The sequence below is a fragment of the Hydra viridissima genome, unplaced genomic scaffold (genome assembly GCF_058129835.1).
Source record: "Hydra viridissima isolate aposymbiotic clone 2 unplaced genomic scaffold, HvirCarnegie_v1 scaffold_16, whole genome shotgun sequence".
In the NCBI taxonomy this organism is placed as follows: Eukaryota; Metazoa; Cnidaria; class Hydrozoa; order Anthoathecata; family Hydridae; genus Hydra; species Hydra viridissima.
The window spans coordinates 4,303,393-4,319,562 of record NW_028324315.1 but is presented as its reverse complement, the minus strand read 5'-3'; the positions used below and the strand labels follow the sequence as shown (position 1 = coordinate 4,319,562).

Below are 16,170 nucleotides of genomic sequence, written 5' to 3'. Positions count from 1 at the left end.
TCAACAAGTGAAGTTAAACGTAGTATTTTTCTATTCATCAACAAACCTTTGCATGTTAGTTTTCTGATTAGCTACTTTTGTCTGCAATAAATGGGCAGAATATAAATAGCCTGTTACATTTTAGAAATCAAATATATCTAAAAATATATAGTCCACTCAATTAAAAAGTTCTATTTTCTGCCATATTGGGATAGCTTGTAAATTTTTCTAACATTTGTATTGATCTAATATTAACAACAAATAAGATCATTAGGCATAACTATGTAAAAATATAAACAATATAAGCTTGTCATGTTCACAATAAAAATGGCAGCATTTTTAATTATCCTATTTTTCAATTCTTAACCCTGAGGTTTTAAAGTTGTATATTTTTACCATTCAAGAAATTAAGAGGTGCCACCCAATAGTGTTTATAAGGTTATAATTTCTAAACCACTGCACTTGAAACTCTGAAATTGCAAAATTAACCTAATTACATAATGTAGATAAGAATGTGTAAAAAACAGGAAAATTATGAACCTATGAACCTATGGAACAAAATTATGAACCTATGGAACAAAATAAAGTATTTTTTAATTATATAATTAAAAGGAACTTGGATGATGATATAAACATATGCATTAACTTACCACAGGAAACAGAGAAAAAAATTATTTCAAATATAGCTGATAATCCTAATAATCTAATTCAATACAAGCAGTTCTTGTCTGGTTTAGTATTGAAAGAATTCTTTCATAACAGTCAACCAAAAACAGACAACCCGCTCACCAAGATTAGTGTGCGTGGTCTGCAAGGTATCTATAGTGAAAGATTGTCAAAGGCAATAAAAGGTTGTTCTGCATTTGTGTGCTTTGGAACTGAAACTCTTTCTAAAATTGATTTTAGAGTGAATCTACATGAGTTAGTAACACTAACCAGAAAACAAATTTGTAATATAAATGCTAAGTTTGATCAATTTAACGAAGTAGATTGTCAATCAATTAAAGTCCTTATAAAATTTATTAATGACCAAGATAGATTTACAAAAATTTTAATGGATATTGAAGCAAATAATACCCTTGATCCCAACTCTATTTCTAAGAAACACATGAGCAACCAGGAAATATATCTCAATAAAAATGAAAAAGATGAAGTAATGTTTTTCAATCACCAAACTCTTTTCTCTGCTGAGAAAGATAGCATTATGTATGAATGTAAAATTCGCTTGAAATCACTGTATAATGAGAAAACAGCAGTTCTTGAAGAATGGATCAGATCAATGACAGCTGTTAGGGAATTAAATAATGGTTTGCATAAGTTCTGTTTAGATATGAAAGCTATATTTCCCCCTAATTTTGACACATCTAATAATTATTATTTTACAATGGTTCCTGATTATTACTTTAAAATTAATTTTGATTTTTTCATTTCTGCATAGTCAAAAGATAAAAGCAATACAGAAGAAACCTTAAATTTAGCTTGTGCAATATGTCACATAGGCACAAATTTAGACTTTGATAACCTGAGTATAGTAAAAAAAAGATTTAATGAATTTGTTCAGCATGTACTTAACATGGCAATTAGTTTAATTGAAGAAAGTTTATCTTCTAGCGTAGAACAAACTATCTCTACTGAAATTCTCATTGACAATGTTCCATGCTTTTATGCACCATTTTGGCCAATTGCTGCATCTGCTTGGATTGAAAGAAAAAGGTCTTGGCCAGATTTAGAACTTGTAAAATCAATCCAAAAATCTGGTTTTCACATTGTTCCAAAGTTGATGCAAGATGGTAATGAACATTTCGAATGGCGCCTGTTCTTCTCTGCAGCAGAGACTGTTATAGCCCTTCATAGGACTGAAAAGCAAAATTACATCTATTTTCTTTTTAAATCAATCTTTTATCGCTTTATAAAAACCTACACAGAGGAAAAACCATTGCCTTCATACATTTGCAAAACAGTGATGTTGTGGGTTTGTGAGCAACAGTCACAGTGCTGGTGGGAAGAAACAATTCTTGAGGATTGCATTTTACATTTAATAAAGTTTATGCATAAATGTACCAAAGAAAAGTATTTAAAGCATTATTTCATTGATGAAGTGAATTTAATGGAGTATTATTCATCTACTGTTTTGAGTCTTGTTGAATCAGCCTTAACTAGTTTAGAAAAAGATGTTAATAAAATTTTGAAGTGTTTATTATCAGATATGAACAAAGAAATAGATATAGCTCAAGCTCACTTAATGGTGAAGTCTTTGCGTTGTTTGAATTGTTCAAACAATTTGAGTTGTTCAAATTGCTTACATCCTTCTGATTTATCAGTGGAATTTGTTTATGAACAGAATTGTTTGTTAAAACTAAATCTTTTTTTTGTAAATTTTGTTAAACTTTTTTGGTACTTCTATTTCCATAGAATTTACATAATTTATTCTGCAGTGTCAGAAATAAAAGCCGAAATAATAATTCAAGCACAGTTTGTTGACTTAATTACAAAATTATTGCAGTTCCGAGAGAGTGAAGAGTTGAAGAAGGTACATTTGGTGCAGAAATAACAAATTTGGACAAAACAATACCAACTTATTTTTCTGGTTTAAAATCATTAACTCTTCTTAGCTGTTCACAGTGTAATGTATGTGGCATGGGTATAAAGTGCAAAAGCAAACGTTATTCCTGTTTTAAATGTATGGATGCAGGGTGTTTTGATGTGTGTTTAAAATGTATTAATACAAAAAATATTTCTCAATCATTTCAAATACATAAAGAACATTTAGATAATTTAGATTCTGGTAAACTTCCATTCCAAAATGAAAATCATCAACATTCTGTTGGTGTAACCTTTTTTAATACTCATGTGACATTAAAGAATAAGGAATTATTAGAAGTTCCTAGACCTAGTCTTTTTCCAGATTTATGCTCTCACCTGGTGAGAATAGTGCTCTTTGTTCCTGAATTTGATATTGATAAATTCAACCACTTTTCTTGCAGTTATGAATCCAAATTGGGGCTTGCTTTTCGTGAGTTAAATCAGTTGTTAAGTGAGAGAAGTGAGGAGATGAATAAACTAAAGGTTCTCTCACCTGTAGAAGATGTAAAACCAGTGTCAGTTATAGAAAATGTTTGCCAAAATTTTTTAGAAAATTGGCAAGTTGACATAAGTCACAAAATGTTGCCTGTTATCAGGAAGTGTGGTTTGGATATACATCTGCTTTATTTAAAGGAGTGTTATTCTACTTGTTGTTTTACAAAATATCATCACCCTCCCGCTGATTTTTCTTACTGGAAATTTTCTTCAGTACTGGGAAAAAACTGTTGGAAAAATTTTTATAAAATTATTAACAGTTGCATTCCTTTAAAACACTTTACTAATTTTAACAGTGATTTACCTGGAGAAATGATTAAAAAGACTGGCTTACTGAAAAATTTAATTTCTTTTGGTGAGGGTAGTTGCGTGAGAGATGCTGCCAACATTGATGAAATAGATTTTACAAATCAGTTAGAAATCTCTTACGAAGATCTTACAGACATGGCTAAATTATTTACTGATTCGATTGAAAAATTGAGAACAATGGAGACAAGGATTTTAAAAATAAGTCACCTCATTCAGATCTTCAAAATAAATAGCGTTAGGAAACGATCTGCAAATAATGTTCTCTTCACCATAACTTTTGTAGATTTTATAGTGCAACTTGTTTTCTGTCTATTGTGATGCTTCTTTTTAATTTTTTTTAATGTCTCAAAAATTTAATCATCTGTAAATAAAAACTTTTTTTTTATGTTAAATTTATTGTAAATTATGAAGATATTTATCGTCACTTTTTTTTAAAGGTGTTTTTTAGAACTTCATTTCCGAATAAAGTTTTTTATTTATTTAATATAATTTATACACGTTTAAAAATTTATATTTTATATTTATATTAGTACAAATGTAATGTGCAAACACGCATGATACACTTTACAACACAAGTTTTGTCTAGCGGTTCACATATTCGGGTCTGTGAAATGATAAACTCAAATTTCTAGATTTAGAATTTAGATAATGTAAATAATGACAATTTTACTAACTTTAATAGCTTTATTAACTTTAACTCGGAGCGTGTATATGTTGATTTTCTTTATCGATGCTCTAATACTCCATATCCCTCAATCAAATATATTATTTCATGTTAATATGTAATTTACAAATTAATACTGTCACGATCAAAAGTTTGGAACATTGTATAAAAAAACACAATTTTCATTAAATTATTCATTTATTTTATTAAAATATATTAGTAACGATGATAATTGACAAAAATAATTACTTTGAACTATTAGTAAAGGTTTTATGAATTTAATATTTAGTATGGTGTCCTTGAGCTTTCAAACAATTAGCTAGGCGGGTAGGCATAGAATCAATGAGTTTTCTCAAATATTCAGGAGTCATAAGTTTAGTCCATACCTGCTTAATTTTTTCTTGAAGATCATCTGAAGATGAGGGTCGCAGTTTCTGGACTTCGTTTTTGAGATAGTTCCAGCAGTTTTCAATGGGATTGAGGTCCGGTGAATTACCAGGCCAGGGGCCAATAACATCAACCCCATTCGCACGTAACCAACTGCTTACAAGCTTGGCCTTGTGACAGGGTGCTCCGTCATGCTGAAACTTGTTGGTATTTGTGATGTTCATGAATAATTTAAGTTTTTCTTGAAGTATATCAAGATAAACATGGTTATTTATGGTGGTGTTAGGAGGCATAAACTATAAACCGCCACTTTGATTTGCTGTAATGGCACCCCATATCATGATTTTAGGGCAATATTTTACAGCCAAAAGCAAATATTTGGGGTTGTATCGTTGACAAGGTGGGCGCATAACGCTTGTAGAACGACCACCAAATTGTTCGATTAATGATTCGTCGCTAAATATTACATTCTCCCAATCTTCCGCTGACCAGTCCTTGTATTTCTGACAGAAGGCTAAACGGTCTCTAATATTTTTTGAGAAAGGCAAGGTTTTTTTGCTGGAACATGGCTCTTTAAATGAAATTGTTTGCACAAATGTCTTCTAATGGTCACAACACTTGGTGCAACACCTGTGGGGAATACCTCAGATGAAATTTCAGAAGCACTGGCAAATGGATATGCTTTTGCATAACAATGCATGCGATTATCTGCCCTTTGAGTAGTTACCTTTGGTCGTCCAGTTCTAGGTTTGCTTTTAAAATCACCAGTTTCATAATATCTCTTCAATGTTTTTATAATACAGGTATGTGTTACATTAAAACGTGCAGCAATAGAAGTCAGTGTCAATCCTTGTTCACGTAGAATAGCAATCTGAGCGCGTTTTTCTGTTGTTAATTCATTAGTTCTTCCCATAATTATTATTTTAGTTTTTTGCTAAAATAACAACAAACTATGACTAAAACAAATTTAAATGTTTATAACATAAATTATGCATGCATATAATATTAATACTCAAAATTTTCAATTAAAAAAAAGCATATTTAAACAATTTTCAGATTTTATGAAAATTTTTAAAATGTTCCAAACTTTTGATCGTGACTGTACACAATCATACACAAATTGTGCTATAAACGTCAGCACAATTTGTCAGAAAAAATGGTCAGACGTCACGAAATTGTTGATGCTGAGTGAAAAGTTAAAACAAAAAAAATTGATGTGATGTCAATGCACGATGTATTTTCAATGAGCTGTTCTTTTTATATCCTTTATATTTATCATTTTATCTATCTTTTTACATCCTTTATATAGGCGCATGTTTGTCGAAGACACGTTCTTTTTATAAAAGTAATTGTCTCTTTTAAACGCTTCTTTCAAGTTTCCTGTGAACAAGAAAATCATCTGACCAACAACCAATTAGTTATGCCTGTTATTCATGGAGCATTCCACGTCAAGTGGAACCACCCATCCGACATCACCGTAAAAGTTGACTTGGACCATGAGGGTGAAGAAAGTTCATGGTTACTTCTCTTTTTTCTGGATTGCTCTCCAACACACAACCTATCCACCAATGTTCATCATACTTTGCAACCATGTAACCAGTAATTGAACTGAAGTTAAGCTGGCTAACTTTCTGTGACGTAATTTTTTCAATTCTAGACACAAAACTGGAACTGTAATCTTGTACTTGAAGTTCATTCGTGGATAATGGTTTAAAGCAATTAAGTTTTTGGGTACCAGGAATCGTTTTGGCATTCGAAAATCTTTCCTTCAATATAGTGGATTCGATTCCCCAATCATTTGCAGTGAGGTATTCAAAGGAAATTCCATGGATATTTTCTTTAGAAAAAGTATATAATTGATAAGTGGTCATTATTTGTTCATGGTATGGACGTTGTAAGCTTGCTTTTGCCGCTTCACGTTTAACAGTTCCTCCAACTCCATCACAAGGGCCCTTACCATGACTTGTGGCAAAGAAATGCCATTCAGCTGGAATACCAAAGTCCTCTTTGTGATAGCACAGATTTATTAAATTGTTGCAGTTTTTGTATTGTGCTGCACAGCCATCACTAAAATATGTTATTTTTAATACCTCAAATTTCACTTTTAAAAAATTATTTAGTTTACGCTGAGAAAGATGAACTGCAATTGTGTCATGAGTATTATATTCCAAAAGAAGCACATAACTTCCATGACAAAAATTTCCTTCATATTTATAATAAAAAACAAAAGGATGTAAGGTTGCTTGACTATTGGTCCAATGATATCCCTGTGCTGCATCTTGTATGATAAATACATAATTTTCTGAAAAATCACCAATAACCAGAAATTCTCCATCAGATAAATTTTTTTTCTTCCAGTCTAAATATTTTGCCCGCTCTTGAGCAATAAAATCATGTCTAGTAAGTGTTTTCAAGCTCCCTAAAAATCTTTCAATAAATTTATCAGTGGACTGTATAAAGCTTTGAAGCTGGGATCTGTTGTAGTCCACTGTTTATACTCAATTTCTTCAACTCTTTCAATTTCAAAGCATTGAAGCAACCATTCCTTTAGCATAGCAACTCCAGGGCAATTTTTACACTCGTTTAGAGGACATGCTGGCAAGGAAGGATTGCGTTGGATTTTAGCCAAAACATGTTTTTAGTTCTTAATAGGGGTTTCAAGTTCATCTTCTAGTTGTAAATCATCCATATGTGATCCGACTATCATGAGCTTAACATTTTGATGAATGGTACATACACATACACAGTGAGTACCACTTGTTCCTGCAAGGACACATTTTTTTGGACGTAGCTCTGCAAACTTCGAAAACCCAATTCTGATATTTGGATACTTTTCTGAAAAAAATTGATAAACTTCCTTCAAATTACTTAAATTAATCTTTTCTGAATATGTTTTCTTTCCCCATTTTCTATTACAGATAGAAAATCTTTTTTTCCAGGCGTTACACGGCTAACAGTGTCAGAGTAATAAAACTCTTTTACCATATCTTTCACATGTACAGGTAGTGATTTCCCTTTTTTTGGGTTAGGGGTTGATAAAACACCTTTGGTTATTAAAACTTCTTTTGCTTGAGATAAAAGTCGATGCGAACAACTGAATTCTCTCATCACTTTTCGATTACTCCATTGAGCAACAAATATTGTCAAAGTCATGATCTTTTCACTCTTACTTTGTGTTGATTTATACTTATCCTAGAGCAATTTAACAATGTCATCAGCTTAAAACTTTTTTTTTAGTTGCTTCGTATTCATCATCCTCTGAAGTATCAATGCCAATATCATCTGAATAAGGAGATAAACGGTCTAACTTCCTTTTTACAAGTTGTTTAAGCTTTTTCTTTTTCTCCGGAATATAACTTTTAACAGTTTGTAACTTGCGTTTATCCAAGGGTGACTCACCCAACAACGACAAGGATTTATTAAAAATTGAAATTTCTTCTTCCTGGCACTGATAATTTTCATCTCCCTTGTCACTACAAATATCTTGAGATCTGGAACTGCCTTGAAAAACTAGCTAGCTCTGTATTACAATTTGCAGAATTTTCATCATCACATAATCCTATTTCGGAAGGTAAGCCAGTGGTCCTCTTTCGGCAAGTTTCACATAATTTTGCTCCAGCCATAAATTTTGAGGGATACATAGCTACCTGCCGACTAGTAACTACCCTTAAGGTTTTATATTGTTTTTTCTTATGGTGTTGGAAAGGATCATAACAATAGTGTTGTCTCTTCTTTAACTCTTTCACCTGCGCTTGAAATGCCATTTTTAATCTAAATTTAATTTGAAAGTTGCTAAAAACATCTTCCTAAGTTGATGACAAATTCAATGGAAATGAATTAATTTTTTTAAATATAAATATATATAGCTTTAAGCCTAATATTACTTAATACTGACTTAGTATGTATATATAGTACTAGTAATTAAATTACAAACTAGAAAATAAAAGGAAAAAAGGAAATAATTAATAATATATATCTACAATAGGCTATTTACAGAAAATGACCTCAAAATATCGCTTTTGTAAGGCCGATAAATATTATATTAAATTAAACATTAAACTTACTTAGAACTTTAACGTTAATCCCAAAGCTGTTTATGGGAATCCCAAAAAGATTTTTTCATGGGACATCCACAATAGAAAAAGCCATGTGTAAAAAAAAAATATGACCTTTGACCTTTGCCATCGACCAGGGTCAAAGGTCTTCTCAGGAAATAATTGAACCTAAGTCATAAAAATTTACATGTTTTTCTTCTGCTCATATGCCCAACATGTGAACCAATTTTCATCAAAATCCAAGTCGATGATGTCGAACTTGACCAAAAAGTGGTTCCACTTGACGTGGAATACCCCTCATAAACCTATCAACTCTATTATGTAGAGCTCATGAGCTTTTGCTAGATCTACATTTATACGTCTAATAGAAATATTGTTTAATTCAACCCAAGTGAAAAACACCTTCATGCTATCCTATTTTCCAAGAAGCACACTTCTTGGATAAGATTTTTCGTTTATTATTCTCAAAATTATTCTCATTGTCAATTAAATTTCTATAATCAGCATCCAGTGATCTTGATCCACTTAAATCCTGTGATCTTGATTCCACTTAAAAGTAAAGGCTTAAATAGCTGTTTTGTCTAAAATAAGTTTTGAAGGTGATTTTCTCTTAAGAAAATTAATTTAAACAAAATGATGAGGTTGTGGTTCAAGACAGGAAAATGATGAGTTTGTGGTTCAAGACAGAAAAATTCAAAATTGAATCTTATATTCCAATGATAGATTAGCTATGAGCTAAATCCTGTCTTATGAATCCGGGGGTCACTACTGTAAAAATCATTCCAATCGGAATTTTAATCCTGTCTTATGAATCCGGGTTTGCTTCCGAAGTTTCACCAAATACATATGCTAAAGTTTAAGAGACTATCGAAAGATTCAGCTGTTGTGGAGATTGATTAAGGATAAACTGATGAACTGGTTCCTTTTAAAACTTTATGTTTCAGAAAAAAAATTTAGAGAGTTTCATCACAATCATTGAAATAAATGAGCAAACCCAGTATTCAAACAGAATATGTCAAAACAACTTTTGATAAAAAAACATTTCAACAATTTAAAATTTGAATAAACCAGGAATTTGGAAAAACCAGGCATACTCGGCTCTATAAACACCTGGATCTTCACCTGGATTCACCTGGATCTTCCCTGTCGCAGCCAACGTAATAGGTTTCCTTGCTGAGAATCTCTGGCTTGCTCTTGTCGCGCAGGACTCATCATCGAGGCAGTAAATGAACGAAAAAGAACGAAAGTGACCTGGTTTATCCAAATTCTGGTTTTGAATAAACCAGAATTTGGATAAACCAGGTTTTTTTTTTGTATAGAAAAATCCTACTTTTGTCCAATCAAAATCATTTTACAAATTTGATTTAACCATGGATTTATAAGAGATGGACTTGCAACCTATTGTTTTTTTTTTTGCGAACCATGCTTGTTGCGTATTGCTACAAATCTTTTGTTTTAAACAATAGAAATTAAATTACATTAAAGTCTGTCGGATTCGTCGAAATTTTTTGGTCTCGTCTAACCAGTCACATTAATTTCCTTTTAGTTATTCAAGGTAAGAGCAATAGAATCAGGTTTTAAGCTTAATTTTATATAACTGGACATTCTTAATATTTTAAGAAATAACACTAATGATAATATAGAAATTGAGATCATTTACTTAACTACTTTAGTACATGTATAGCTAGAGACATAATAAATAATACAAAATATCACTTAGTTTTGAAGCTACCTAAAGCACAATGGTTTCATGTCCAGGGAACTACTCCATCTATTATATTGCTGTAGACTTCCAGTTTATGAATATTATAGAATTTCCTAGTTTTATGTTTAACAACAGAAATATATACAGTTAAGGATAAATAGCTTATACATAAAATGAATGTAAATACAATAAAGAAAAAAATAATTTGTCACAGTTTAAAAAATTTAGCAAAGCCAATTTATGGCAAACCGCAAGAATAACTAAGTATTTAATATTAACATAACATGATTTACCAGCTATATATAAACTAATTTTTATTAGACAGAAAAAAAAAGTGTTGTTATGTTCTTTTTATGACAAATAATATATGAGATATTAAAAACGAAAACATGAATGATCTGGCCGCATTTTGAAAGATAATCATAAATTTAAATTTATAAATTTATATAACTTTTTAAAAGGTTTTGCATTATCAAATGAATTATAAAAAAGCCCATTAGAAAATTCACCCAAGAAAAAATAATACATAGTGGAATATATACTATGGAGCTTATAGAGTAGTCGAGGCAAAAAATAGTGACATCGGAAAAAATACTAAAAAAATACACAAAATTAAGGCTGGTAAATGGAGGACCAAGGAGTTGATAAAACCAGATCTTGACAAAAAATTTTAATTAAGCTTCTTTATATTTCACTATACTTTTTTAAGTCATTTTATTTTATTTATTCATACTGGTCATATTTTATTATTGACGGAACTTTGTTTACATGAAAAAAGTTCCCAAGTTTACAAATGTTTATCTTGGAAAAATGATGAAAATCTGTCGGTGCCGACAACTAATTTTTCTTTACCTTGGTGTAATTTGTTTAGTAATTTGTCAACGCGTGAAGTAGTTACTTTATCCTGAACAGTCTTACTAAACAAATGCTATAAAAGTTTAAACTAATACCACGTGATCAGAGTTTTTGTTTTAAAACTGTGGGCAACCATTTTAATAGATTTTTTTGTTGACGGGTGAAAATTTAGAGTTTGTCGGAAACTCGCATGGCTCGCTGATTTCTGCGGCCTCTTTGATGTAAAACAAAAAAAGTGTACGTCTCTTATCTCTTATAGGTCCATGATTTAACAAAACATGTATGTGTTTCATGATCACAAAGCTGCTCATGAAAAACCTTTTCAAAAGTTTATCATCGATCTGTTTTGATGTGTCATCAAAAACCGTATTCTCACTGTACCACCATTATTTAGTTTTCACTTTTCAACGTGTTTCCAGTAACTAATCAACCGTCTATCATTATAGTTGTTTGTGCTAATAATGTAGCGAGGTAAAGCAGTATGCTGTGGAAAGTAATCATAATAACTGTTATCTGTTCCTAGCAAAAAAAAAATTTAATAACCTATTTGATAATTTGATATTTATCTAACCAAATTATGTTGTTTATTTAAAGAGAAAAACTTTGATATATAGATATTTCGTTAAATAGTTAATTTTATAACTTTATTAAATTTAAATTTCTGTTATTGATTACAGATAGATACCATTACACCATATATACATAAGTCGAAATGGACAAATATATGACATCGACGTCAAGACAGATGATAATGCTTGAGACCTCCAGCCAAGGATACCGCCAGCCTTAAAAACGGCCTTCTTACCACAGGGAACGTGATAAGTTGTCTGTTTCTTTTACTGGGAGAGTTACCGCTAGTCCTCTCAAAGAATAAGAATAGATGCGCACACTCTAAACATTATTATAGCAACAGTCCTCTGGAAACAATCATTATAAAAAGAGTTACTAAAAAAATTGTAAAAAAAAAGTTACACTCGCTAACAAAGTTTTACTTTTTCTTGTTCCTGGGTAAAATAATTTCCTAGTCCTTTGAAACATGAAGGAAAACAATTTCGGCCCTGAAACTTCGCTTTTGTGGTCAGGATGATGAATTTTAAAATTTGGCTTTCTCATAATTTAATAGATAGTAATATTAATTTTCAGGTACGATAAGAATCTTTGCAAAGGGTTCATGACAAAAATATCAGTTGTAAAAAAGGGAAAACAAGTGAAAACAATGCAAAATAATAGTAGAAAACAATCCACTGAAGTGTTGGTTGGCAGAAATGCTCACTATAAAAAACAAGAAGAACTCAATGATTTTATCTAATATCTTCGCTTCACAAAATCAAATGCTGAGCAGCTCATTTCAAGACTGAAGAAATGGGATTTTGTTGAATGAAAGTGTACAAGTAACGAGCCAAAGGTAGATATGCTGAGTTACTAAAATAATGTCAGGCTTGCTTGAAACTACTTGAATTGCATACAATCTTGATGAGTGGCGACTCTTCTTTAATAGCTCTCCTAGAAACTTTAAATCTGTTCTTCTGCACAATAGAAACAAGTATCCATCTCTCCCCTTTGTTCAAAAAATGAACTGTTTTTTGACGAAAACTCAACTTGTAAGTCTCAAAAAAACGGTTTGAAAGGAATAAAAGGTGTTTTCTTATGTTTTGCATTTTTATGGATTGAGAACTAACAATAATTTGCTGGGAACAAAAATCGTGTTACACTGTTAATTTTGTAACATGTTTATTGTTTTTTTTTTTTTTTTTTTTTTTTTTTACGGCTTCTTTTTTTTAACTTAATTAGATTTAATTGCGGCGTTACGACTGTTACAAGAACTTTTACAAATAAAGCACTTTTAAATTAATTATACCAATTATCAAACTTAAGAAATGCTTTCATTGGAACGTTTTTGAAAAGTAACGTAAAAGTTATTCTTTTTATATATTGGTATGTCAGTCATTAATCTATAATAAAAAAAGGTATAAACATGTTGATTGCAATATCTAAGTGTCATATAAACAAATGATTTCGAAAATCTAAAAAAGGGACATGCTTGTTGACATGCTGTCAAAGTTGTTAATGGCTCTTATGCTAAAAGCATATTTTTTTAACTATTTAATCGCCAAATATTATGACCATTACCTTAGCGTTCCAAATTAATTTATATGGAAAGTTAAGTATGCGTTTGTTTATTTTCAAAAAATGTTGTGTGTATATCTCATTTATTTTAAATATAAAACGATTGTGTAAAGCCATTCCATGGTTTTACAACGGGTTTACACAGCTTTAAAACGGTAAAAAAAACAACTTTAAAATTACAACTTTCTTTAAATTTTTTTTTACTATTTCCGGTAAAAAAAATTTTCTGTACCGGTTTTTTACCGATCACTCACTCCAAACCACGGTATTGAAAAAGATCTTGAATGACCTAAAAGGTTAAAACACAACCACAGTGGGTTTCTAGTAGCAAGGGAACTTATTAGCTCAAGAAAATAGGTTATCATTTATCAGAAGGGTTTCATAAGCCGGATGAATGTAACAAAAAGTGAGGTAATCGAGGAAAAGATAAACACGAGCTTCTGGAGTTGGAAAAATAGCATTACTTTGTAGCGTAGACGACATTTTTTAAAATTTTGACTCTCAAAAAAAGTCGGAGTTTTTCAAAAGTCAAAAAGTCGTTTAATTTAAAAAAGTCAAGCTTTCTTGAAGCTCGGTCTCTCAAACATGTCCGATTTTTTATTCCGCAGAAAATTCGATTAAAACCGTTAAACAGATTTTTATAACAAGTTTTAAATTCCAAATTTATGTATGAATATAAACTTATCTCACCAAAAGGTTTGCTGTTTTAAATTCAATAATAATTTTATTTTAACAAACTTTAGAACATTTGATTTATGGGACTGATATAGAACTTATTTATTACACGTTATTATTCGTTACATACTAAGTGACCAAATGTCAATGCTTATTCTATACAATTGAAAACTTGATTTTTTTTTTTTTTCGTTAGCAGGAAATAAAATAGTTAAAAGTTAATTGAAACAAAAAACTGTAGGATTAAAAAAAAATTGAGCTCTTTGTCTTTTTTTTAATGACGAAGCTATAAAAGTTATTCTTTTTCAAAAGATGACATTTGAACTTTTTTAAAAAAGAAGCTATGAAAAAGCAATTTTTTTTTTCCAAAGTCGAACATTGGCCTGAATAGTTGAAACAAAAAACCTTAAGGTATACGAGGTATCGCATTTTTCCTTTTTTGGTTGCTTTAAAAAGAAAAAAAATTTCTAAAAATATAATTTTTAAGTGATATAGTCAAACTTTTTCAAAAGGTGACAATCAAGCTTTTTAAAAAAGTCGGCCTTTATCAAAAACGAAGCTATGAAAAAGCTAAACTTTTTACAAAAATAGCACTTAGATTTTTTGAAAAGTCGGACTGTTTAAAAAGGCGGAGCTTCAAAAAAGCTTAGATTTTTATAAAATTGACACTTATAAACTAACTATAATAAATTCGATTTTTTCCAAAAATTCAAAACCGAAATTTGAAAAAAATTCGAAAAAAATTCGAGCAAAGACGAAATATTTCAAAAAAAAAAAAAAAAAAAATAGGTTTCGGAACTTTTTCAACTCTGAAACCTGCAAAAGCGTTGTTTTAAGGAAAAGTGAACTCAAATACCTATTTTTTAACTTATTTTTAATCAAAATAACATACCCAGTTACAAAAAAGAAAAAGTATATTTTGTTTAATTACTTAATTATTCATATAAACTTTAATTGATAGTCACTTTGGAGTTTTGTTGGTTAAAATCTAAGATGTCAAAAAATGACTATAAAACCATATTTTGGCATGCTTAGTTTTATACAGGGGACCTAGAAATGACTGACATTGTCCCTGGTAAGTCGGTAATGTTAATTGTTTGAGGCTTGAGAAGGTCTTTTTCAATGATTAGGACTCAGCACCACGCGATGCATGAAGAAAATTGCAAAAATGGCTAAGTGAGAATTTTTGTGATTGTGAACTCACCGGACGTCCTGTAGACTTTTTATGTGGGGCGCATTTGAAAGACAGACGAACAAGTCCCCATGCAATAGCAAGGAGGGGTTGGCCGTAAGGATCAAGAAAGAGTTCAAGGCCTTGTCAAAGAAAGCAATCATCAATAGCTGTAGCAGGTTCCGTGGTCGTGTCAAAGCAGTCATTAATAAGGAAGGTGATTTCATTAAGTAAAAGATAAGAAGATTAATTCAGTTTTAAAATCCAGTTGGATGCATTTAAATCAGGTCAGTATTTCCTAAAAAAATTAAATTTTTTCATAAGCCATGATTTCAAAGATCATGATTCAATTGTTAAATACTGCGCGCCCCCTGTATAGTTAAATAAAAATTTTATAAAGTCCGTAACGTTTGAGTAGAGTAACAAATATATATATAATAATTTAAATATATATAAGATAATTTAAAATGTGAGAGTAAGACAGAGAAATAAATATATTTTTTTTAATACTAAGTTTTACTTAAAAATGTTAGCTATAAAAAAAAAGATATAAAAACTTTATTTTTGCAATTTCTTTCATATTGCAATACACAGGATCTGTTTATTCTTTGTTCTAACCATGGTGACGAATCGGACGGTGACGGATCTTTGTTTCAGACGAAAGTCGCAGACAGACGAAAGCTGCTCCAAAATTAAGAAGGCGTTTGGTTAAAGGTTTTGATCCTTTATTTCTTCCATTTTCATGTTTCTGCTAAATATGCTAAAAATTTAACATAAAGAATATAAATTAACATAATTTAACATACCATAAAATTTATTTAACTCGAATAGCCATTACACAAATTTCTTTTCGAAAACCTTTGAAAAAGGAGAAAATTGCAAAAAGAATTGATTACCCAAAATTATTTATAATATTTCTTTAAAAAAATCATTAAAATTCTGCTAAAACTGATGTATGCATAGGCTTGTGTTTCTAATGTCACTTTTCAGAGTACCAAATTTTTTTAATTTTGCTCCCTGAAAAGTGATCAGATATTCTTTTTGGTCTTTACTGTGATCAAAAATTACAAATATCAGACTTGTAATTAAAAATGTTTGAAATCTCAGGCTACAAGAACTAACAAAGAGACTTTTTTCATTAAATTAATCATGAAATAACTGGAAA

The 16,170-nt window shown here is 30.5% G+C and overlaps 3 protein-coding genes across 4 annotated transcripts in view; all 3 read right to left on the bottom strand.

The window, feature by feature from the left end:
- The window catches only part of LOC149877590 (uncharacterized), a 375,375-nt gene that overhangs the window by 97,357 nt on the left and 261,848 nt on the right, over window positions 1-16,170 (bottom strand). The gene's annotated exons all lie outside the window — the stretch shown is intronic.
- LOC149877607 (uncharacterized) lies at window positions 4,714-5,330 on the bottom strand. Its single transcript, XM_090073577.1, has 2 exons — window positions 5,061-5,330; window positions 4,714-4,920 (listed from the first exon to the last, which is right to left on the bottom strand). The coding sequence occupies exons 1-2, from the start codon at window positions 5,328-5,330 to the stop codon at window positions 4,714-4,716; spliced, it is 477 nt and encodes a 158-aa protein (XP_089929703.1).
- Window positions 15,482-16,170, bottom strand: part of LOC145199530 (uncharacterized) — a 300,653-nt gene continuing 299,964 nt past the window's right edge. For both annotated transcript variants that reach the window (XR_016447906.1, XR_016447907.1), the window contains one exon: window positions 15,482-15,765. The gene's annotated coding sequence lies outside the window, so the exon portion shown is untranslated. The remainder of the gene's footprint in view (window positions 15,766-16,170) is intronic.

What these genes read in the sequence shown, in the direction of transcription:
- LOC149877607 (XM_090073577.1), bottom strand. Translation starts at nt 5,330, where the DNA reads ATGGGAAGAACTAATGAATTAACAACAGAAAAACGCGCTCAGATTGCT. An exon ending in CTTCTGAAATTTCATCTGAG is followed by an intron (nt 4,921 to 5,060) that starts GTATTCCCCACA and finishes GCCTTCTGTCAG; the next exon opens with AAATACAAGGACTGGTCAGC.